Source organism: Saccopteryx bilineata, chromosome 2 (assembly GCF_036850765.1).
Source record: "Saccopteryx bilineata isolate mSacBil1 chromosome 2, mSacBil1_pri_phased_curated, whole genome shotgun sequence".
Classification (NCBI taxonomy): Eukaryota; Metazoa; Chordata; class Mammalia; order Chiroptera; family Emballonuridae; genus Saccopteryx; species Saccopteryx bilineata.
The window spans coordinates 44,499,778-44,525,220 of NC_089491.1; the positions used below are offsets into that span (position 1 = coordinate 44,499,778).

At 45.0% G+C, this 25,443-nt stretch overlaps 1 protein-coding gene across 4 annotated transcripts; it reads right to left on the bottom strand.

Moving 5' to 3' along the window:
* Positions 1-7,423: 7,423 nt before the first annotated feature.
* IDNK (IDNK gluconokinase) lies at positions 7,424-16,440 on the bottom strand. 4 transcript variants are annotated; one of them, XM_066257006.1, is made up of 5 exons: positions 16,337-16,440; positions 13,964-13,994; positions 13,535-13,621; positions 9,758-9,801; positions 7,424-8,148 (listed from the first exon to the last, which is right to left on the bottom strand). In XM_066257006.1, the coding sequence occupies exons 1-5, from the start codon at positions 16,384-16,386 to the stop codon at positions 7,803-7,805; spliced, it is 558 nt and encodes a 185-aa protein (XP_066113103.1). In that variant the 5' UTR covers positions 16,387-16,440; the 3' UTR covers positions 7,424-7,802. The 4 variants fall into 4 exon arrangements, with proteins under 4 accessions (XP_066113103.1, XP_066113101.1, XP_066113105.1 ...); XM_066257004.1 differs by having other exon boundaries at positions 7,424-8,175; XM_066257008.1 differs by having other exon boundaries at positions 13,535-13,617; positions 16,337-16,427.
* Between the last annotated feature and the right edge of the window lie 9,003 nt (positions 16,441-25,443).

The following is a 25,443-nucleotide window of genomic DNA, read 5'->3' on the forward strand; positions in this document are numbered from 1 at the left end:
AGAAGATATTTGCAAAGGACACACCCAATAAGAAATTAATATCCAAAACACATAAGGAACTCACACAACTTACCGTAACACCAAAAAACCCCAATAATCCAATAAAAAATGGCAGAGGACCTGAGTAGACATGTCTCCAAAGAAGACATACTGATTGCCCACGACATGAAAAAAGGCTCAACATCACTAATCACCAGGGAAATGCAAATTAAAACCAAAATGAGATACTACTGCACACTGGTAATAGTGGGTATCATCAAAAACAACAACAGCCTGACCAGGCGGTGGCGCAGTGGATAGAGTGTCAGACTGGGATGCAGAAGACCCAAGTTCGAGACCCCGAGGTCACCAGCTTGAGTGCGGGCTCATCTGGTGGTTTGAGCAAAGCCCACCAGCTTGAACCCAAGGTCGCTGGCTCCAGCAGGGGGTTACTCGGTCTGCTGAAGGCCCGCGGTCAAGGCACATATGAGAAAGCAATCAATGAACAACTAAAGTGTTGCAACGCGCAATGAAAAACTAATGATTGATGCTTCTCATCTCTCTCCGTTCCTGTCTGTCTGTCCCTGTCTATCCCTCTCTCTGACTCACTCTGTCTCTGTAAAAAATAAATAAAAATTAAAAAACAACACCAAGTGCTGGTGAGAATGCGGAGAAAAGAAAACCCCTGTACACTGTTGGTCAGAATGCAAATTGATGCAGCCACCATGGAAAACTGGACATTCCTAATATTAAAAACAGAGCTGCTGTACAATCAAATAGTCTCACTTCTGGGTTTTTATTTGAAGAAAACAAAACATCAATTTGAAAATATGTATGTGTAGAGGCCCCGAATAGGAACATAGAACAGGGACAGAGTTCAGTGCCCTGAGGCAAAAGCCACAGTGGCTTTACAGATAAAAGTACTGAATACAGTACTATGCTGAATGCAGCACATAGGGATAAAATTAGCAGTTCTGATTAATCAGTGGGTAGGTACATTTGAGCTGCTCCATTGGCCCTTTATCTGCTCTAAAGAAGTTTCCCTTCCTTACTTCCTCATTCTTGTCCCTGCTTCTATTTGTGTATATCAATAAATACCCATAAGGACTAGGGGTCAGGGCCGTGTCATGAAACCTGTATGGGGATTGTGAGGTGGTCTTCCCTAGGTTCCTTGGTGCACTCTGTGTGGTCTCCAAGTAGTCAATGTCTCTGTGACAAATGGTGCCCCATATGAGGAATGAGAACCAAATATATATAGCTTTAGTTTAGTCCAGCATTATTACTTTTAAGAGCAAACAAGGGCGTGGGACACACGGGGACAGATAGGGAGAGAGAGGAGATGCATCAGCTCATAGTTGCGGCACTTTTGTTCATTAATTGCTTTCTCATAATGTGCCTTGACTGGGGGACTCCAGCTGAGCCAGTGACCTTGGGCTCAAGCTAGCAACCTTGGACTTCAAGCCAGCAACCATGGGGTCATGTCTATGATCTCATGCTCAAGCCAGCAACCCTGCACTCAAGCTGGTGAGCCTGTGCTCAAGCTGGTGACCTCAGGGTTTTGAACCTGGGTCCTTAGTGTCTCAGGCCGACACTCTCACCACCTGGTCAGGCTATTGCAGCATTATTTACAATAGCTAGGAAATGGAAGCCACCTAAGTGTCCACAGATGAATGGTTAAGGATGTTAATGTACATGTAAAATGGAATATTGCTGAGCAATATAAAAATAAAATGTTGCCTTTATCAACAACATGGATGAATCTCAAGGGTATTATGCTAAATGAAATCAGAAAGACAAATAATGATTTCACTTACATGTGCAATCTAAAAACAAATGAATAAGCAACGCATACAAAGATCTAGAGAACAGATTTATGGTTGCCAAAGGAGAGAGGAAATGGGGGAGGGTCATTGAAAAAAATATTTTAAGTGAGAAGAGGGGAAATAGTTAGACTTCTGCATGTGCCTGGACTGGGATCCATCCGACCCCTCCCGTCTAGGGCGGATGCTCAAATCAGCTGAGCCATCTTCAGCACTCGGGGCTGATCTTCAATTCAGCTGAGCCACTGGCTGCGAGAAGTGAAGAGGGAAGGGTGAAAGGAGGGGAAGAGAAGCAGATGTTCTCATGTGTGCCCTGACAGGGGGCCCAACCCGGATCTGTAGGCCAGGCCAACACTAGACCCACTGAGCCAACCGGCCAGAGCCTGAAATGAAAGAATTCAATAAAAGGTACATAGAATTTTTAAAAAGTGGTACAAAACAAACAACAAAAATACAGTTTTCATAGGGCCAAGGTTGAAAATTACAGACTAGATGTATTTTAGAAGGAGAATATTGATAAACACACTTTGGGAAGATCAAGCCCTAGTTTACTCCAACTTGCAGTTCAGGGAGATGAGAGGAAGCTAACAGAGATCAACAGGCAGGTGGCAAGGTGAAAACCAAGGAGGGTCTTTAAAACAAGTGATGAGACCTTTCACAAGGATAAAGATGATAAATGAACTGTATTAAATAGTTACTTCAGATGCTTTTCATGGATTGTTTATTAACTTATGGATTTAATAAAAGGAAGGACCGTCATTGATGATTCATTATGAATTACTGTTATTTTCCATATGAACAACTGTAAACCCACGTTTGCATCCCCTCCCCCCACTCCCTAGGACGTAGCATGCTTGTATTCTAATGGGAATGATCCTGTTTGAGAGTAGAGAGAGACTTGATTTAAGAGGAGAGTGTGAAGTAATTGTTTTCTATCAAAAACAGAGAAAGCAGTTATCACTACCTTTTGATCCCAAGAATAGGTTTAATACATAAATAAGCACCACTGTTACACGAACTAAATAAAATGTGAGGGAGAAGGTTTCTCTTTCCAGTCACCATTTGTCTCGGAGCTGCTTTTCCGTGTCAGCAGAGGTGGCACCTTCCCAGCCCACCCAAACTACATTTTGTGGTCAATTCTTTGGCAGCCCCCTCCCAACATTTTTGCTTCAGTGAGATAATCTAGAATGAGCTTGCGTGTTCTTCCAGAGTTGAGACGCTGTGATGAAGCACATCCTCACACGGTAATTGCATTTTGTACCTATTAACATTTGTATTTCAGACTCCTTAATTATTAGGTGCCCTGTCCCAGCCTGTGTTAACCACTTTATGCTAAGAACAGGTAAGTGCATAGAGGAGCTCCCAGTGGTGTTTCCTTCAGAAGACCAGAGCTCAATGTGGGGCCTAGTTCTTGAATGGAGTATAAAAAGTAGCAGTTGTGTATTCAACCTAGATTAAAAAACAAAAACAAGAAGACCTATTCAGGCATGTTCTCCGCTTCTTATACTTTCCAGAAAGTGAAGGGACTTTCCTGTGTTGTGGTTATCTAATGCTTTATAACAAACTATCCCACAGCTTGGGGTCTTAGAACAAAAGCCTTCATTTATTTTATTCACAAATGAGGGACTTTGGCGCTGCTCAGGTGAATACCACTGGAGCAACTTGCTGGGTCTGGAGAGTTTACATTGAAACGGGCTTCTTCACTTGGCTGTGTAATTGCTACATGCCTTCATTTGGTAGTGCAGTGGGGGTCCCAGTCCCTCTCCACATGGACCTTTTCCACAGGACTACTTATGCTTTCTTACAACATGATAGGTAGGTTTCAAGAGCAAGTAGTTTGAAAAAAATCAAAGCTGTCAGTTGTTTAAGGTCTGGGCCCAACACTGGCCTAGTGTCATTTCTCCTGTATTCTCATGGTCAAGCAGTTTTATCTTGCCCAGAGTGAGGGTCATATGCCCCGCCGCTTGGTGGGTAGAATGTCAAAGAATTTGTGAATTTACAATTAATTTAATCTACTACACACTATGATCCCAGGTTGGGAAAATTTTGCAGGAGCACATTTTTCTTCTCCACTGTTCACTTTTTTCTGAGGGAGCACTGACTTAACTGCTTGTTGAACATTGTAGAAGGAACTAGGTATGCTTGTCTGAGCTCCTTTTATTTGAGAAAGTCTCTCCAAAAGGTAGCATGCATTCTAGCCTGCTGCTGTGCAAGCATGTGGTAATAAGGTTAGTGAGGTAGGCTTGGCTCTTGTGGTTCTCTTTTTGCTAAAAAATTGTGCTAATATAGATATGACAACTTACTATTGTAACTTTTTTATTTTTTAAATCTTTAATTTTTAAAATTTATTTATTGGTTTTTTAGTGAGTGAGGCGGAGGGTGGGGGTGGAGAAAGAGACAGGAATATCAATCTGTTCCTGTATGTGCCCTGACCTGGATCTAATTGGCAACCTCTATGCTTCGGATGACGCTTTAAGCCAACCAAGCTATCTGGCAGGGCACTATTAAAACCATTTTATGGTACATTCACAGTGTTGTACAACCACCATAATCCCCCAGAACTTTTAGTAGCCCTCAGGCACTCATTCTCCATTCCCTGCTTACCCCAGCCCCTGGCAGCCACTAGTCTGCTTTCTGACTATGGATTTATATAGTCTGGGTATTTCATATAAATGAGATTATATAATATGTGGCCCTTTGCATTGGCTTCCTTCACTAAGTCTAGGTTCAATCTATATTGTAGTGTGTCTCAGTACTTTTTTTTTTTCAGAGACAGAGTCAGAGAGAGGGATAGACAGGGACAGACAGACAGGAACAGAGAGATGAGAAGCATCAATCATTAGTTTTTCATTTCGCGTTGCAACACCTTAGTTGTTCATTGATTGCTTTCTCATATGTGCCTTGACCGTGGGCCTTCAGGAGACCAAGTAACCCCTTGCTTGAGCCAGCGACCTTGGGTCCAAGCTGGTGAGCTTTTGCTCAAGCCAGATGAGCCCGCGCTCAAGCTGGCGACCTCGGGGTCTTGAACCTGGGTCCTCTGCATCCCAGTCTGACTCTCTACCCATTGGGCCACCGCCTGGTCTGGCTTTCTTTCCTTTTATGTCTGACTAATATTCCATTGTATAGATACACTGCATTTATTCATTAATTGGTTGACAGACACATCATTTGGATATTGTGAATAATGCTGCTAAAACATCTAACCTGACCTAGTTAAGGATTGGGGAAGGGTGGAAGGAGATCCTGGCAGGGACTAAGAAAGAAGTCTTAAGACTCAAATACTTAGCCTGATCAGGCGGTGGCGCAGTGGATAGAGCATTGGACTGGTACGCAGAGGACTCAGGTTCGAAACCTTGAGGTTGCCAGCTTGAGCATGGGCTCAGTTGGCTTGAGTGCAGGTTCATCAGCTTGAGTGCAGGGTTTCTGGCTTGAGCCCAAAGGTTGCTGGCTTGAGCTCAAGGTCACTGGCTTGACCAAGGGGTCACTGGCTCTGCTGGAGCCCCCTGGTCAAGGCACATGTGAGAAAGCAATCAGTGAACTCAGGTGCCACAACGAAGAACTGATGCTTCTCATCTCCTTGTCTGTCCCTATCTGTGCCTCTGTCTCTGTCACATACACACCAAAAAAAGATTCAAATACTTAGAATGGGTTCATAGCTCCCCACCATCAAAATAACAGGAGTGGGAGCTTTTGTCTTATGGCCACACTCCCTCAGACTCCAGGGGTTGACAAGTGTAACAAGAGCTGATGTTTGCTGAATAGTGTGTCAGGTTTTGGTCTCCGCACCTTGCATGTATTATCTCAGTTCTCACAATCCTATGGGGGATGGTTGGTGTCCTCATTTTATAGGAGAGAAAATTGTTTAATACAGACTTCCTTTAGTGGAGGGGTGCAAGATAGCCCTGCCAGAGAGGGTGCTAAGTGGTATTTGCAGGGTTGAGGACATCTTTCATTGGCAGCTGTTTTGAGCCATATTCAGAAAGTTCTCGCCTGCTCCTTTTTCCCAGTTCAGAGAGGCTGCGCAGGGGTGTGGTCAGGGAAGGGTGGGGGAGCAGCATTCCACTGCTCTTGATCCAGGGACATGACCCTTCCCTCCTGGAGAGGTTCTCAGGACTGGGAGGGCAGTTTGTGCTTGCTGTGTCCTTGTGTTCCACTAGAGGGCAGTACTTGCTCACCCCTTGGCCTCCCTGCTGCCATGCTTGGGGACATTAGAGCAGTAGTAGTACCCAAGCCTACCAGACTCATGGCCTAACTCTAAAGGACAAAGGAAAGAAACTTGTAATAAATGAATAGGCTTCAACATGTAATGGCTACACTAGAAAGACATGATGTAGTAGTTGTGTCCATCGGCAGATCACTGAATGGAGAATTACAAATGCAGGCAGATGTGTTGTATTCATGACAAATGCAATATGATTTTTCTGAAATGAAAAACAACTCTTTGTCAAGTTAAAAATAAAATGAAATACAACTGTCCCTTTTTTGTATTCTTGAAGATTTGAATATTAAAACCAAAAATATTGTTATTTCTGTATAAAACAGATTCTGTGCTCTTACAGTTATAAAGAGGTTGTTTCATTTGGTGCTACATGAATGCCCAGTGGAATATGTGAAAACCAGTGCTTTCTAGTGAAGAGCTGTCTTCACTGAGAACTCCGCCTGTGTCAGATGACACGAGCTCCCTTGTCTTTCCACTGCCAAGTTAAGCCCCCTGGGAGCCCGGGCTTTGTGTTACAGGTCCTCAGACCCATCACAGTACCTGTATGGACTCCCTGAGGACAGTGGACTGATTGAGCCCTTCCTCTGTGACTGTGGGGGACGACTCTCATCCAGCTGGGGTATGCTGACTGGACCCTAAATATGAGCGTTGACGTAAAGTGAAGCCAGGCAGCAGGCGCCCCAAGACTGCCAGCAAAGAAAACTCCGGCCTGCACATTTTCTTAAGCAAGGTCCATCCACCCAGAAGGGCCCTTCCAGTACCTGGCCTCCTCTGCAGGCATTCTACTTGTAGTTCCTGGGACAAAACCGCATACCCTTGTGAAAGGACATGGGTAATTGGTTCCAAAAGTCACTTTTTGGCAGAGCGAACCAGTAGCCCTGTAGAGTGGCTGAGTGCTGTGGCCCTGGCTAGGACAGAGGGATAAGGAAGCGTCTTCCTATCTTCCTGGAGCCCCATCGTGGAAGGGCTCAGGCCCAGCCCAGGCTGGCCCGATGGCAGCTTCCCTGGCTGGTGCCCTAGCTGGTGCAAGGAAGCTGCCTGCCAGCAGCGCACCAGCACCTCTGGCTTCCTGCTCTGCCACTGGCACGTGGCTGCCCACTGGGAGGTTTCGTGTCATGTCTTGGCAAGAGCAGCTCTGGCGTTCCTTCCTCACCCAGTGTCTGTCACTGATGGCTTTTAGAGGGCTGGTAGGCCGACACCAGCTTGGTCTCAGAGGCCTCTGTAAAATGGAGGTGGGCAGAGTGGGTCAGCGAGCCCCATGCTTCATTCACTCGACTTCCATTTTTGTAGTTTTGTATATCTGTGAACTACATGTGCTTTTCATTTGCTTGTCTGTGTGTATCAGGTGTGAAATGACTTGCTGGTGAGTGGTGGATTTTGGACATGTTTCTGCTCCCAAGACCAATTTCCAAAGGATGCCAAGAGGTTTCATTTATTTGTCAGAATACAGTATGATCAAGAATGTTGTAAATAAGGTAGTAATTTCAGGACTGATTATATAATATCCTCTGACCGACTGACTGGGTCACATGAATTTAAATTTCAATTTGAAGCTTTACTTTCAAACCCCCCCCCCCCATGTGTCAGAGCATGATGACACGAGTATCACAAATTCCTAATATTATACCTGAACAAGCATATATCTCTAGACATCGTGGTTTAAAACCTTGGAATTTAGAGTACAGTACCAATAAAGATGCTGGAACATGGGAACATGGTCTGGGATGGGGTAGAAGTGTATGCCTAATTCTCTTCTGGACCATTGATAGGAAGCAACTTGCATTTCATTTTACAGTCTTCATAACTGCAGCAATTATCTCTGAAAGATCCTTGTCCACACTGATTTGGATGAAATTTTCTGGAGCTGATGGGGGCTCTAAAGTATCGAACTGGGATTGCAGTAACTCAGGGGGCATGAAATGTCCTTTTCTTTTGCGTAAGCGTCCAGAGATGACCTCAAATGACCCAGCCAGATAGACCACAAGGAGCTTCACCTCGGCCAGTGCTCCTTCCTCCCCGGGCTCGTCACGCTTCTGAGGCGCACCAGCTTCCCCTCGTATTAAGATGTCTCTGTACACTTTCTTCAGAGCCGAGCAGGCTAGAACCACATGCTGTCCAGAGGCTACATCTCTGTTAACAAAGGGGGGTGAGGAAGCGCTAAAGAAAGAAGACATTTAGCCTGACTGACTTGTGGTGGCGCAGTGGATAAAACATCAACCTGGAATGTTGAGGTCGCTGGTTTGAAACCCTGGGCTTGCCCAGTCAAGGCACATATGGGAGTTGATGCTTCCTGCTCCTCCCCCTCCTCTCTCTCCCCCCTTCTCTAAAATGAATAAATAAAATCTTAAAAAAAAAAAAGAATGAAGACATTTAAAACACTTGGTGTCAATTCTAGGTCGAGCCCAGCACTATTACTTCCTTGCCAGTGCCAGGTGTTAGAAAATGGTGGTCCAGGTTCAGGCAGCCCTGGCTTTGAGGTGTGGATCTGCCACTAGTGAACTGAACATCTTGGGCAAGGTGTGTACCTCCCTGACCATAAGCTCACCATGTTAAACGGGGCTGCTCAGGACCTGCCCAGGGGTACACAGCGAGCGCTCGGGAAGTGCTGGCTCCTGTGGATGTAGGACGCTCAGGACCTGCCCAGGGGTACACAGTGAGCGCTCTGGAAGTGCTGGCTCCTGTGGATGTAGGACGCTCAGGACCTGCCCAGGGGTACACAGCGAGCGCTCGGGAAGTGCTGGCTCCTGTGGATGTAGGACGCTCAGGACCTGCCCAGGGGTACACAGCGAGCGCTCGGGAAGTGCTGGCTCCTGTGGATGTAGGACGCTCAGGACCTGCCTAGGGGTACACAGCGAGCGCTCGGGAAGTGCTGGCTCCTGTGGATGTAGGACGCGGTGCAGCTGCGGCATGTTACCGTTTTTCTCGAGCACTTATGTATTGATACTGTTCAAAATACTACTTACACTTCATCTTGCTAATTCTTCACAGTAATCTGTGACTAGGAACTATTTAACCCTCTTCCCCCCTTTTTTCTTTCTTCAAATGAAACAGGCTCATAGAAGCCCTGGGGGCTAAGATTCCCAGCTAGTAATTGTGGAGCTGCCTACCTAGCTTTGTCTCCAGAACCCAACTCAACGCTATGTCTGTGATGACTGAAATCATTGTTGGTTATCTGGTTATCTGATGGGAACACATTCTGTTTCTTGGATCCTTTATTATCAGTCAATTGTGATTTCAGGAGTGTTTTTTTTTTTTCTTTTTCTGTATCTTTTTCTTTTTCTTTTGTGAGAGGAGGGAAGGCAGAGAGGTAAGACTCTCGCATGCACCCCCCACCAGAATCCACCTGGCAAGCCCACAAGGGGGTGATGCTCTGTCCATCAGGGGCTGTTGCTCTGTTGCTCTGCAACCAAGCTATTTTAGTGCCTGAGGCAGAGGCCACCGGAGCCATCCTCAGCATCTGAGGTCAACTTGCTCTAGTCCCGGGGGGTGGGGAGAGGGGGAGAGAGAGAGAGAGAGAGAGAAAGAAAGAAAAAAGAGAGAGAAAGAACTAAGGAAGGAAGGAAGGAGGGAAGGGGGGAGGGAGAAGCAGATGGTCACTTCTGTGTGTCCTGACCAGGAATCAAACTGGGACATCCACATGCCGGGCTGATGGTCTACCACAGAGCCAACCAGCCAGGGCCTTCTTGTACTTTCTGATGGGTCTTTATTCACTGGCTCAGGCCAAGAGTGATGCTCTTACCTTAGTAAAATGTCATGCAAGTTGCAAAGCCATGGAATTCTGTCCTAAAATGAAAACAAATGCAAAGTGACTTTCCAAGTATTGTTTGTCTATACAGACATAGTTAATCTTGTTCCTCAATGTTAAAGTCCAGAGAGATCTTAGTGGCTTTGAGAAGTAGGCCATACATGAGGCTGAGGGTCACATCACTGGGCAGTTAAGCACAGAAACATTTTCTTGGGTCAGGCTTCAGGGTACCCATAAATTTGGGTTGTTATCAGTTTTGTCATACATTTTTAAATATTTTATATTTCCATTTCTAATTTATAAGTGACTTATGAATGCTAATTTTTATTTCTTAATTTTATTTATTTTTACAGTTTCCGACCATTTTAGTGACTTGTGAGAACCTGCTGCTGGACCTGATGTTCAGGGTCGTCTCATTTCTGATAGTTCCTACATGCAAGGGTGGGAGGGAGGAATGGTATGTCTCCCACCACCGGCCAAGTGCTTGGAAGTAGTGGGCACAATGAATGCTATACCGAGCGTTAAGTCAGAACATCGTGAGGACAAAGAAGGATTCTTGGACCTATGGTTTCAGTGATCTGATGAAAACATCTAGAGAAATAAAGTGTCCTTTGGAAGGGGATGATGGTTAAAGGGTGAAAGGGAGATGGAGCTCAGAGGAACATGTGGAGGTAGAGTGTATCTAGTACTCCAGGGGAGGCAGAGAGGGGGAGGGCGGAGAGGGAAGGCAGAGCGGGAGGAAAGGGGAAGGGGAAAGGAACTCATTTTCCCTGGTGGAAAAGTGAATTTAGGACCATAGAGGGAAAAATGCTTGTAAAAAGAATATATACCTAAAATGGGGGGGGGGCTCCAAAATTCAATCAGTAGGTATTTTTGGAAGATGAAACCAAGGGTGGTATATTCTGTGAATTTTTCAGCACTGTCCAAAATTTCTATACCAGATAAGTATTAACATTTATAACCAGGAAAAAATTTCTCATTAATTTATGGGGGTGACTCTCACTAACAAAGTCGTACAGGTTTCAGGTGTACAATTTCACAGAAAAAAAATCTCTTTTAAACAGACTGAAGTTGAAGTCTGCTGCAGTGTGACTGTGGCTGCCAGGACCCTGTGGGGACTCGCTGACTGGGAGCTCAGAAGTTCATTACTGTTCCCATCGTCGTCATGCTAATAACTTCTCTTTCTAGAACTGTGTTGTTCAACAGAACTTTCTACTGTGTTCTCCATCTGCACCATCTGGATTGGTAGCCACCAGCCACATGTAGCTACTGACCACCTGAAATGTAGCCCTGTGACCCAGGAACTGGAGTTACATTTTATTTAAATAGCCTTAAGGAGCCCTTGGCATGTTCAAGTTAGGTTCTTGCTCTTCCCCTTCGCCCTCACATTTGCTGGGCTCTTGTCAAGAAGGTAAACCATCTGCTGTTCTCGCCTTTCCGTCCTGCATCTCTCCCAAGACCGGCTAACTCGCACAGTTTCTCCTGAATATATTGAGGAATTTGTTGTTTTCCTCCAGTAACTGATAAATCCTGTGTTCTACTCAATTCACTCCTCTTCAGAACCCTACTGCCCTTACCCTACTGCCCACTGAACAAGCCTCACTTTGGAACAGAGGAAGGACATTTATTTATTTATTTTATTTTTTTTTTTCATTTTTCTGAAGCTGGAAACAGGGAGACAGTCAGACAGACTCCCGCATGCGCCCGACCGGGATCCACTCGGCATGCCCACCAGGGGGCGACGCTCTGCCCACCAGAGGGCGATGCTCTGCCCATCCTGGGCGTCGCCATGTTGCGACCAGAGCCACTCTAGCGCCTGGGGCAGAGGCCACAGAGCCATCCCCAGCGCCCGGGCCATCTTTGCTCCAATGGAGCCTTAGCTGCGGGAGGGGAAGAGAGAGGCAGAGAGGAAAGCGCGGCGGAGGGGTGGAGAAGCAAATGGGCGCTTCTCCTGTGTGCCCTGGCCGGGAATCGAACCGGGGTCCTCCGCACGCTAGGCCGACGCTCTACCGCTGAGCCAACCAGCCAGGGCCAGAGGAAGGACATTTAAATGCCACTTTAAAATCTGTCCATTTGGGTTGCTTTACGCCGTTCTTTGACTTTGCCATTATTTGCAGGTCACCAAGGGGAAACGTAACACTGGCACAGGCACATCCTCCACACTTGAAACGGCTCACATTACATATACATGTCTGTGTGGACACGGGATTAGCAACAATACTAAATAAAAGTGGTACTTATTCAATATTTGGGCACTTGTCTTTGTATATATTTTTTCTATTATTTAATCTTCCCAAGAACCCAATGAAGTGATACCAACCCTACTTCAGGGGAGGAAAATGAGGCGCGGAGAGACTGCCCCGTTTGCCATAGGTCACACAGGCTTAGCGGGAGAGCTGTTTCCTATTATCTGTTATGTCTATTATCTCTAGCATAATATCAGTATTATGTTTAAATTCTTACTCTGTCTCTTTTATGGTTCACTCCTCCAGTTAAATTTTGATGGTTCAAGGCTTGAATCATCTCAAACTTAAGCTGCACTTTCTGAAACAGGGAAGTGCGCCCTAGAGTGCTCTGGGATTAGACCCATTAATGGTTTAGCAACTCAGGTCCTTCAAGGCAGGACAAAGGGAAGAGAGTGAGATGTTGGGGACACAATTGGGCATGAGCCAGGTTCACAGAGAGTGAAAACAAGTACTGGTCTTTGGCCAGTTCCATTCTGTCCTGCCCTTTGGACACACTTGCCATGTGGGCCTGGCTGGGCCCCTCCTCTGTGGACCTGGACTTGACCCTGCCATCACTGTCTCCTGGGCTGTGGTTAAGCCAGTGAATCCAGTTGTAAATCTGGCTTGAGGGAGCCCTCTAGGAAAAGGCCTTGTGATGGTGCATATGGGGATGAAATGCTATTCATTCATTCCTTCTCATTCATTTACTCACAAATGTGCCACAAATATTCTCAGACCTATACTATGTATCAGGCTCTGGGGATATACAGTGGTTACAGAAATGGCCACAGTCCCTGCCCTTTTGTAGGTAGTCTAGTTGCAGAGATAAATATCAAACTCTTACACCACCAAATGTCAAACTGCAACTGGGACATGGTTTATTCTAGGAGCTTTTACTTTAGGTCAGGGAGGGCTTCCTTAAAGAAGTGGCAAGGGAGCTGAGATGTGAAGAACAAGCAGGTTAACTTGGTGGCGAGGAAAGGAAGCACATTTTAGGCAGTGGGACCATCAGGTGCAAAGGCCCTGGGAAGAAGCACAGCAGGAGCAGCCGAAAGTGGGAGAGAGGGAGGGGTTGCAAGGTCATTCTGGCCTAACTGCCCACATTCAGGACTTCAGGTTGTTTGGTCTTGACCCTGAAATTGGTGGGGTTGTTTGGTCTTGACCCTGAAATTGGTGGGAAACTTCCAACGGGCCAGGCTTGAATTTGCGAAGATTGCTGGTTTGGGGTGGATGCCAGAGTCTGAGGATAGTGGCATGCTGATAGGACCTGGGAAGGGAAGCCTGAACTTCTAATGTACTTTCTGCACATTAGAATTCTTCAACACTGTTCTGGCAGACCCTGCCCAATTTGGGGCAGAGAGTGGGTACATCATTCCTGAGGTTAAGTTCAGGGTCAAAGTTAAGGTTAGCTGAGACCCCCCTGTGCCTGGCTTGTGGAGCACTCTGAGTTACGTCATGACTCAGGAACTGAATATACCAAGTGCTGCAAAGATTTCAACCTGCGTCACCTAGCTGGAATATTGGTGTTGGAAACGGTGAACATCACCTGGTCATTCAGCGGAATCCCTTTTCCCATCTTCATTCTATTTTCCTCTGGGTGATAGTCATCTGCATCATAGAATTTCCACCCTAGCTTTAGGAACAAAGGGAAAGGGTGTATGTGGCAGGCAGTGTGGCCCACCCAGCCACCCTCTGTACCAGTAGCCCAAGGACAACCCTCCAGGTTCAGGGGGAGGGGCGAGGATGCCACTTCAAGATCCCCTGTTCAGGGGGCTGCTGCAGCTCAATATTTCATTCATCCCTGTTTGTAATCACCAAAGAGAAAGACAGAGTTGCTCCAATGGTTTTAACAGCACTATGGAGGTGCTGTGGGCAGTTTAACAAACCACTGCTGGCCAGAAGAAAGGGTGGGGAAAGGAAGAGAAGCCAGGAGATACTATGGGACTTGTAATAGGGAGGCATTAGGACAGGTTACCTCTGATGCCAGCAGGGCACCCACGGTTGATCTGTGGAAAGGACACAAATGTTCAAATGACTGCTTTCCCAACCTATGTGGTACCTCTTCCCTCCAAGGTGGCTGCCCCGCCGGTATGAAAACAATAACGACGATATTGAAGCAGTGAGAGGGATGCTCTTGACCCTGGAGCCTAGAGCCTGACTTTAGTTTTCTCCAGGAATTTAAATGAAATGACTAGCCAGTTACCACTAATTTTCCCCTCCAAAGCAATATATAAGCTTTCATTAAACTCTGGAAGTCTTTTTGACCCTGTTCTATGTTTTCACTTTTTTGAGAAAAAAAATAACATGATCAATTAGATCTTGAAATCATCCTCGACTCTTCTCTCCCTCTCATACCCTACATCCAGTCTATCAACACAGCTTTTTGGTTGTGCCTTCAAAACACCTCCAGCATATGACTACTTTTCTTCATCTGCCTTGTTTCTCTGACCTCATCTCCCATCATTCAGCCATAATGGCTTCCCTGCTGGTCCACTAAGAGACCAAGCCGCATTGCCATTCTCTCTGCCTATAATGCCCTTTCTCCAGCTATCCATGGGGCTGAAGGGTTGAGTTCATTAAATACTGAGTGCATGACCATCATAACCATATAAATTATCTGGTTCAGAACCCCCCTCATCTGATCCAAGGCAGAGAAGGGTCCTGTTCCAAGCTCCATAACCAAGCAGCAGCAGAGCAAGACCTAGGGCCCCCATCCCATCACGCCAGTCTCACATTCTCCAGCGTCTTCATCTCATACAATCTCAGCCTCCAAGATTCCTCAAATTATTTTAATTTCTCAAGGTGTGAGGTTAAAAATGCCACAATAATTTTGGAAAGCTAAAACCACCTTCCTGGGGCAAGAAAGAGTCTATAATATACACCTGACCATACGGGCAATTGCTAATTCAGAAATACGGCAGGCCTTTGAAGGTTATATTTTAGTGAAGTTCTGTCTTTTGCTGCCTCTGATGGAATGCTGCAGTGGCTGTGTTTCTTGATATACTGCACAGATTTTGATCCAGTGGTAGTCAACCTCATCCCTACCGCCCTCTAGTGGGCGTTCCAGCTTTCATGGTGGGCGGTAGCGGAGCAACCAAAGTATAAATAAAAAGATAGATTTAACTATAGTAAGTTGTTTTATAAAGATTTATTCTGGCCTGACCAGGTGGTGGCGCAGTGGATAGAGCATCGGACTGGGATGCCGAGGACCCAGGTTTGAGACCCTGAGGTCACCAGCTTGAGTGCGGGCTCATCTGGTTTGAGTAAAAGATCACCAGCTTAGCCCCAAGGTTGCTGGCTCGAGCAAGGGGTTACTCGGTCTGCTGAAGGCCAGCGGTCAAGGCACATATGAGAAAGCAATCAATGAACAACTAAGGTGTCGCAATGTGCAATGAAAAACTAGTGATTGATGCTTCTCATCTCTCTGTTCCTGTCTGTCTGTCCTATATATCCCTCTCTCTGACTCTGTCTCTGTAAAAAAAAAAAAAAAAAAGATTGATTCTGCCAAACTTAGCGAAAATCCGACATAAAGTACTTGGTAAGTAATTATATTTTTTTAACTTGCTCTAACTCTGCTTTATAAACTTATAAAGTTACTTCCTTACTTTATAAATCACCATTACTGTGGAACTGGTGGGCGGTTAGAAAATTTTACTACTAACAGAGATACAAAAGTGGGTGGTAGGTATAAAAAGGTTGACTATCCCTGGGAACCTCTACTCCGAAGCCAAAGGCTAGCGCCCCAAGCCCCCAAGCTGGACCACCAGGGCGGGCAGGGGCTTTGTGGTAACCAGTGTTCCTCCTTCCTTACAAGCTGTCAGGAACCCCCCTGCATGTTAACATGGACTCCTTCAGCTTTAGCTGACAAACGCTGATCACACACGCGGAAACAAGGTTAAATTCGCGGTCCAAAATCTAATCAGAAAGCCGGGAACTAGAAGGAGGGAGCTGCCGCTCTGCCCAGCCTGCCCAAGGTTTGGAGGAGGCTGGGACCAGGTTTGCCCCCTCGCTTCCGCTTTTGCACCCTCCTTGCTCTGCCAAGTCGGGGCCCACGGGCACTGATGGCCGCGCCAGGCGCTCCAGGTACCCCAGCAGACCCCTCTTTACAAAGAGCTTTCGCCAGAGCTTCTCTGTAGATACTAGGAGACCCCGGATCTCGGACGTGGTGCCGCGCCAGGTGCCCCCGGATGAGAAGGTCGGAAGGTGGGGAGAGGGAGCAAGTGCCGGGGCCTCAGTTTACTGCGGAGCTGAGGGGCATCCCCCCGGGCCTTCCCGTGGCCGCGGGCACGCAACGAAAACGGGCTTGGCCGCCAACGCCACCCCGCGCCCGCTGCCGTCCCAGACCTACTTTCCCGAGCCGCTTACGCCCATGACCAGCAGCGCTCCTGGCGCCGCCATGGCCCCAGTCCCGCTCCTTCCCGCGGTCTTCCGGGCCGCCCGCCCCGCCTTCCCTGGCGCGGAGGGCGGAGCCGCACGCGGGCAGGGCACACCGCCCCCTGTCCCCGGCCCAGCCACGCCCACTAAACCGCGGGCCTTGTCGGCGGGAAGCGGGGCCAGGGGTGTGGGGCCAGGGGTGTGGGGCGGGGAGCTGGCCCGGGGCCATCCACCTGCGTCCTCTTCCCTCGGCCATTCTCGGCCTGCCGCAGTGGAGCCTCGCCCTCGCCGGCCAGACTCTCTCGCTCCTCCAACGCCGAATGGAAATAGTTTTCATTTATTTAAAACATTACTGTAAAAGGAGTAAGCAGATAATAAATTCACACTTTCCCACACCTCTGGCAATACGCATCATGTTCCCAAATGACCTCCCATCCCGTGTAGGTAGATAGGTATGAATATTTATGAAAGTGGGATTATGCATTTCATGTTTTGTAACCGGGCAATTTGTCACAATAATGTGAGGCGGACATCTTTCGGTGTCCAATATAGATTAGACCATAATAGTACATGTCATGGTGTAGGGTTCTGCTATTTACCTGCCTCTGTTCTCTGGTAAATTACTTAAGAAGCGCCTCTTTGAAGGGCCTATTTGCTTTAAAATAATGTATTAATTACACGTCATTTAAAATATTGGGAGTTCAAGCACTTCCCGCAACATTCTGCCTAATCTCCTTCCAAGTTCATGTTACTTGGTGTCCTTGAAACAATAAAGTTGACATAAAGAATTTACTTAATGAGCCTGACCAGGCGGTGGCGCAGTGGATAGACTGTCAGACTGGGATGTGGAGGGCCCAGGTTCGAGACCCGGAGGTCGCCAGCTTGAGCGCAGACTCATCTGATTTGAGCAAGGCTCACTAGCTTGGACCCAAGGTTGCTGGCTTGAGCAAGCGGTTACTCGGTCTGCTGACGGCCCACAGTCAAGGCACATATGAGAAAGCAGTCAATGAACAACTAAGGTGTTGCAACGAAAAACTAATGGTTAATGCTCTCTTCTCTCTCCATTCCTGTCTGTCTGTCTCTATCTATCCTCTGAGATAGACTCTCTCTCTGTCTCTTTAAAAAAGAAAGAAAAAAGAATTTACTTAATGAATATTTTAATTACCCTGACTTTGTCTTTTTTACTTAGCCAGAGTGAGGGCGAATTCAGTGTTCCTGGATAGGGTTGTTGCAGATGAAGAAATTGAGACCTAGAGAGAGGAAGTGACTGGTCTAAATTCTTACAGTTCAGTTACTGCCAATGACCATTCCTTAGCATCTACCAGCACAGACTCGAAAGATGAGTCTTCCCCTTCATGTGCTAGCAGTCTGTAGGGGGTAGCTGTATTAGCAAACACTGTAACTTGTGCTCTGCTTTACCAGCTCCAACAAAAAAATCTAGTTCTCATGTCTTTCAATGTTCAAATCAGAATGATTAGAAGAAAGGCTGGTTCTGCTCCCCAGATTTCCCCTCTCAAGATATATCCAAGGGCCTCCAATTTGCTGTACTAGTCAAGGTGGTGGGAGTAAACAGCACACTCAAGTTGGGTCATTTGCAAAGGGTTAACAGAGGTGTATTTACAGAGATGCAGGTGGGGTTTGTTAAAGCAACAAGAGTCAGAGTGTCAGTCTCAGTAACTGAGGGGAAGTGTAAAGGGGTGATGCGAGGGAGCCTTTATGGTGTGTGTGTGTGTGTGTGTGTGTGTGAGAGAGAGAGAGAGAGAGAGAGAGGGAGAGAGAGAAATGTATGGATAAAGATGTCTTAGGGAGAGAGAAAGACACCCCTTGCTGACTCAACAAGGAGGGAATGGGAACAATAGATGACCTCTCTTCCTCTTTTCTTTCCCTCTGGTCTGCTAGAAGCCAAACCCAGTTGGAAGGCAGAGACCTGGGCAGTCTGTTGAGTTGGTTCATGCATGCCAATCTCCTAGGTGCAGCAGGGAAGATCCAGGTGGACAGTATATCTGATGGGATACAGGAAGGACATTCAGCACTTCTGTTCTCAATTGTCAGTGACAGCGATTTTCAACCGGTGTGCCACAAAAGAATTTTTAAAACATGTAATACCTGACTATTTAGTCAGGGTCACTGACCTCTTTTCCCTTAGATTGTCAAATAAAAAAATGATCACAGCCAACACAACAATAACATGCGACTGAATCATAATTATATCTTTTTTTTGTCAGATTGGCAAAATATCTATTTTTTGGTGTGCCACAGAATTTTAGTAATTAGTTTAGTGTACCATCAGATGAAAAGGGTTAAAAATCACTGGTCAGTGAGATAATTCTCCTATGCTTCTAGGACAGCAGAACTCACGCGCCTCTAGAAGTGAATTTTACTTTTACTTTTTTTTTTTACTTTCAGAGAGCGCCACCTGCTCTCTTGTCTTGGGGCTTCTCAGCTGTGACTCATGGGCAACCTGAGGCTGAACACTAGTCTGGTATTAGGTCTTATCTGTCTATTGCAGGTACTGCTGCACCACCTGAGGCATATGGTGCCCTGGAAACCAGGACACCCGCAGTGAGGTGCTGCTTTGTGCACGTGTGACTACAGTGCATGGCTCTGGGCCAGGGAGGACAGCATGAAGGCTAGCGGCTCTGCTGTCAATTAAGCCCCTGCTCAGTCAACAATGACGAATGGTGTCTAAGGTGAAGCACTTAGGAGGAACCAGAGAGCCCTTAGTTTCTAGCACCCACCTGCTTTTCTATTTGTAACCATCTGAAACTTTCTCACCGTTTTTGGAGCTTCCGATAAATTCTTCTCCACCAATAGCCTCCTTCACTCTCCACAGATGATTTATTTCAATTTTTCATTGGCAGGGACAAAAGAAACCCCAGATTCTTCCCACCATTCTTTTAAGATAGTGCTGCTGAAAGTTTTGGGTCTCAGGACTCTTTTTCATTCTTAAAAATTATGAATGATATCTACTGGTATTTACTGTATTCAAAATTATAACCGAGAAACTTAAAAATATTAATTTGTTTAGAAATAAAAATAATAAACCTATTACATACTAACATAAATAACACATTTTAGGGAAAAAAATCTATATTTTCTAAAAATGCTATTAATTTGAAGAGTGGCATTATTTTACATTTTTGCAAACCTCTCTCATGTCTGGCTTAATAGAAGATTGGAGGATTCGTATACTTGCTTCTACGTTCAATCAGTGTGTTTTGTTTGAAATATATGAAGGAAATGTGACCTCACATGACATGTGCTGGCAATAGGGCATGAGGGTGGGGTGACTATAAAAGTATTTTTAGAGCATCGTCCATATTCTTCTTTGATATTATATTAAACTTGATAAGTGGTAGTTTCTTAAAGTCTAGTTCCAATGTGGAATCTGAATCCATACCAGTGAACTCTTTGTGCTCTTACATTAAAATTCCTTTGTCTCTCTCACACTTTGAATTTTACCTATGATTTTGTACCATCATGCAATGATCATTTAGAAATTATTGGTTCAGTAATGCATATCATCCAACTATTGACACATTTCGTTATACAATATGTTTTTAAAATTGCCTTTGTAATATCACCATTCGTCTCATCAGGTCGTTAAGCCTTGGGAAGCTGTGGAGTACCCAAGGGAGCATAGAGTTCTGTGGACCTCACTTTGAACACCACTGTTTTGAGCTGTTTGTTAATTGCTTAGTGAAGCCGTTAGGTGCTGTTTTCACTGTCTTTTCTAACCAAAAATCTGGGGATGGTAACCCCCCCCAACTTACTTTGTTAAAGTTCTGTCTTCACTTTACTTTTGTCTTCATGTCTGTATCTTAGCATCTGGTACTGTGCCTGGCAGAGAGGCACAGTACCTGCTCAAAAAACAAAACATCTACTAAATGAATGGGAGGGAAAAAAGGAGGAATAAAGATAGGAAGTTGGGGAAGGGGAGAGAGAGAGGAGGGAGCCCATCTCTGGTACCTCGCTGGCACTGAACTGGCCATGAACTTCAAGGAGAGCCTGACCCCTCGTAGAACTGGTTGTTGGATGAGCTGGACTGAGCAAGTTGCAAGCAGAAAGCAATTTTATTATTTCTCACCTTAACCCCCTCAAGTCCATTCTGTCAGCTTGTTTTTCTCTGCCCTTGTATGAAATTCTGAGCATACCTACTCATGTTTTCATTCCTCTCAGAATCAGTGTAGTAAAGGGTGTGATTCGTGGCTTTGCACATCCATGAAATTGATTTCTATCAGTCTGCCCACAGTTGATTAGGCTGGTTGATTAGGCCTGGAGAAATAATTCTGGAGCAAACTCACAGTAGGTTGCAAATGTGAAGGTATTTTGTTATCTATAAATTTCTGTTACAAGGTATTAATTACTTTTTTTTTCCAGATATAATTGACATATAATGTGTAGGTTTGAGGTTTACAACATTTTGATTTGATATGTTTATGTATACTACCACAGTGTTAGCTAACACCTCTATCACGTCATATAATTGTAATTTTCTTTATTTGTGGTGAGAACAATTAAGGTCTAGTCTCTTAGCAACTGTGAAGTTTATAATACACATTGTTGTCTATAATCATTATGTTGTGTGTTAAATCTCCAGGGCTTATTTATTTGCTAGTTGCAGCTTTGTACTTTTTAACATCTCCTTATTCCCTGACATGTTGATTTCTTTTACTATGAGCCTGATGCATAAGGCCCAGCACTAACTCTAGCATTCGTGATTTACAATTTAGTTCATCCCATTTAGGTTACAAAAACCTGTTGTGGAATGGTATACCTGGAGCCTATGTAGTTTTGTTGACCAATGTCACCCCAATAAATCCAATTTAAAAAAAAGCCTGAGACAACAAATGACTAATCGGAAGATTGCTTGGCGGGCATGGATTCAGAGTGAGAAAGTATTTTATGGGCTGGGCAGATATTTACCACAAGCCAGGAAGAGTCTAATGAGCCATAATCATTGCTCTGTATTGTTCACTATTTCCTGTCCCAGGAATCCCTGGAGACTTGTGGGAGATCTGCGTATTTGTAGCTCCTCTGAGTAATGCCCATTCTCATTCTCCCTCCATTTGCTATTGATTGTTTCTCTTTCTCTTACTGTGTTGTAAAAGCCTCGTTGTGTATATTTTGGTTATATATATATATATATATTTTTTTAATCTTTTTTTTTTTTTTTACAGAGACAGAGAGAGGGATAGATAGGGACAGACAGACAGGAACGGGGAGAGATGAGAAACATCAATCATCAGTTTTTCGTTGCGACACCTTAGTTGTTCATTGACTGCTTTCTCATATGTGCCTTGACCGCGGGCCTTCAGCAGACCGAGTAACCCGTTGCTCAAGCCAGTGACCTTGGGTCCAAGCTGGTGAGCTTTGCTCAAACCAGATGAGCTCGCGCTCAAGCTGGTTACCTCGGGTCTCGAACCTGGGTCCTCTGCATCCCAGTTTGACGCTTTATCCACTGCGCCATCACCTGGTCAGGCCATATATATATATATATATGTCTTTTATTACTTTATAATATCTTCTTATTGCCCTGGAGAAGTTTAAAATTTTTATGTCAGATAATTTTTGAAAAATTTTTCAAGTGCATTGAGTAGTCATGGCACTTTTTATATAATATGCTGAAATATTTTCATATTTCTTTCTTTCTTTTCTTTAATTTTCATATTTATTTCATCCTGCCAACTAGGAATCATTTTACCAGTAGAAAAAATGTTTTATGTGTATTATAAAAATACATAATTAAAAGATTTAGTGCTTTCATTATCAGTTTATTGTTTTCATCATTTACTGGAGATGCTCCTTTATAAGATAGGCATGTGTCAAAAAGTGTAAAAAATGAATGGGAGAAAAACACAGTTTTGAGAAAATTCTGTTCATAAACATACTTTAGTTCTGTGGATTGGTGAAATGTGAATTGCCAGTGCATGACTCTAGTTGGTCCATCTCATGGAAAAATGGTGTTCCTTGTGAATATGGTTGGAAAGCCCTGTGTCATATTTTTCAACTTGTTTTTCTCTCTGTAGGTCCTCTAATGGTTATTCAAGAAACATGTGGACCAAAAGTTTTCAGTTAGTTAAAAAATATGCTTTCCACCAATTTTTAAATAATAAAAGTAAAAGCTGGATTAAAAAAAATTGATCATAAAAATGATAATGGTTTAATATGGTTGGGAAAGACGATACTGTGTAATGTCTTCCATAACGCTTCTGGATGAAAAGCTTGCAACAGCTTCGGTTACAGATTAACACCTTCCTGGTTTAATTTCTGACACTTGACCTCTATGAATTTAGAGAACACAGGTTCACAGTGTTAAATCATTAGGATGACAGCAAGTGCAGGGGGCTCTGTCAGATGGCATTGGACTGTACAGAAATGATGGGCCGCTCATTGATGACTACATTCAGATGCTAACCCAACCAGTATGGCACACATATGTTGCTACAGAGAAGGATTCCAGTCTGGCTTCAGTCAGCCATGGAAAGTCATTCTTCATGTTCTGTTACAAGCATTTACATATGGTGTAAAAATATGCCCAACAATATGCCATTGAGTTTATTCTTTAACAAATGAAGACCCATCAACCAATAGGAAAGGACCAGACTCCATAATCAGTTGTTTTTACATGGTCCGTTATTCTTTTTTTTTTAAAAAATATTTATTTTTAATCATTACACTTTTATTTCTTTTTTTACTTCTTTGATTTTTTTTTTTTTTTACAGAGACAGAGAGAGAGAGTCAGAGAGAGGGATACATAGGGACAGACAGACAAGAAGGGAGAGAAATGAGAGGCATCAGTTCTTCGTTGCGGCACCTAGTTGTTCATTGACTGCTTTCTCATATATGCCTTGACTGGGGGGGGGGGGACTACAGCAGAGTGAGCGACCCTTTGCTCAAGCCTTGGTTTTCCAAACCTGGGTCCTCTATGTCCCAGTCCAATGCTCTATCCACTGCACTACTAGCTGGTCAGGCTCAAAAGACTACTTGCCAGACATTGCAGATCACCTATGTATGTGGATAATATTTGGAGGACACGACCCCCCAGCACTGGAATGGAATCTCTCTGTACCTTGTGCATAACTTGGGAAGACCTCTTGACTGCCATGCTTGTAGACCTAGGAAATAAGGCTCTTTCCAACCTGTTGATCTACCACACAGCAATTTCAATGCTTCTAGTAATGGTGATTTACCCTCTCTCCTTTAAACAGGGTCAGATATTTTGAGTCAGAAGTCTATATTATTACTATTATTATTATTATTTTTTTTTACAGAGACAGAGAGAGAGTCAAAGAAAGGGACAGACAGACAGGAATGGAGAGATGAGAAGCATCAATCATTAGTTTTTTGTTGCGCGTTGCAACACCTTAGTTGTTCATTGATTGCTTTCTTGTATGTGCCTTGACTGCGGGCCTTCAGCAAACCGAGTAACCCCTTTCTTGAGCCAGCGACCTTGGGCTCAAGTTGGTGAGCTTTTTGCTCAAACCAGATGAGCCCACACTCAAGCTGGCGACCTCAGGGTCTGAAACCTGGGTCCTTCCACATCCCAGTCCACGCTCTATCCACTGCACCACCGCCTGATCATGCAGAAGTATATATTATTAATGATCATTTCATAGGTGGAAAAAACTGGTGAAAGTCAAAATCTTTCCTAAGTCACAGAGCAAAGGTAATTACCATCTAAATTTAACTCAGTTCTTATACTTGGATGTGGGGTGATGTGTGGCAGGTGGAATGAATGGTTTTTCACTTCATAAATTGCTGGAAAACTCACTTTATTTTATACCTTCTTACTAGTTTTGTTTCTTGATTGAACTCTAGCTCTTATCATCTGATGTTAAAACCAAACTTATAGGCCCTGGCCGGTTGGCTCAGTGGTAGAGCGTCGGCCTGGCGTGCAGAAGTCCCAGGTTCAATTCCCGGCCAGGGCACACAGGAGAAGCGCCCATCTGCTTCTCCACCCCTCCCCCTCTCCTTCCTCTCTGTCTCTCTCTTCCCCTCCCGCAGCCGAGGCTCCATTGGAGCAAGGATGACCTGGGCGCTGGGGATGGCTCCTTGGCCTCTGCCCCAGGAGCTGGAGTGGCTCTGGTCGCAACAAAGCGACCCCCCGGAGGGGCAGAGCATTGCCCCCTGGTGGGCAGAGCGTTCCCCCCTGGTGGGCGTGCCGGGTGGATCCCGGTTGGGGGCATGCAGGAGTCTGTCTGACTGTCTCTCCCCGTTTCCAGCTTCAGAAAAATACAAAAAACCAACCAACCAAACAAAAAAAACACACCAAACTTATAGTTTAACTTCATACTAAACTTCACAAACCAATTAGTGTACCCTTGGCATTGGGAGTGAAAGGTGGAAGTATAGCAATCGCGACTGAATAAAAGTGAATGAAACATGAATCATTTGAAAACACTGCTAGGACTCAGATGAATTTGAAAAGGGTTGACTCACTAACCTATATTCTTCTCTGCTCACATCATCAACCTGCTTTAGTTAACACTGGATGTTAAATAACCTGGATTCTTAATATAAAAGACTTCATTTAAAGGGTTTGTGCTTTTAGTTGTGTGGGGGAGGTTCATTGTTATAAGCACCCAAGAACAAGGGGGAAGATGTTGAGAGAGAGATAGGAAGAAAAATAATGCCATCTCATGTGGTTCTGATTCTGTATTCTTTTTTTTTCTTCTTTTACATGTGAGAGGAGGGAAGATAGTCAGACTCCCGCAGGCACCCTGATGGGGATCCACCTGGCAACCTCCTTCTTAGGCTATGCTCGCAACCAGGCTATTTTTAGTACCTGAGGTGGAGGTTCTACAGAGCCGTCTTCAGTGCCCAGGGCCAATGCCCTCAAATCAATCGAGTCATGGCTGCAGGAGAGGAAGAGAGAGTGAGAGAAAGAGAAAGAAGGGGGAGGAGGAAGGGAGGAGGAGCAGATGGTTCCCGCTCCTGTGTGCCCTGACCAGGAATCAAACCCAGGACGTCCATATGCCAGGCCAATGCTCTACCACTGAGCCAACTGGCCAGGGCCCTGCTTCTGTATTCAAGAAGAGTAATGACAGTTTTTTGTTTGTTTGTTTGTTTGTTTTGGCA

Coding starts and splice junctions, on each gene's coding strand:
- IDNK (XM_066257004.1), bottom strand. CDS start 16,386: ATGGCGGCGCCAGGAGCGCTGCTGGTCATGGGCGTAAGCGGCTCGGGA. Junction 13,995..16,336: donor GGCGTAAGCGGCTCGGGAAA/GTAGGTCTGGGA, acceptor TCCTTTCCACAG/ATCAACCGTGGGTGCCCTGC. Junction 8,176..9,757: donor TTGCATGACATTTTACTAAG/GTAAGAGCATCA, acceptor TTCTTTCTTTAG/CGCTTCCTCACCCCCCTTTG.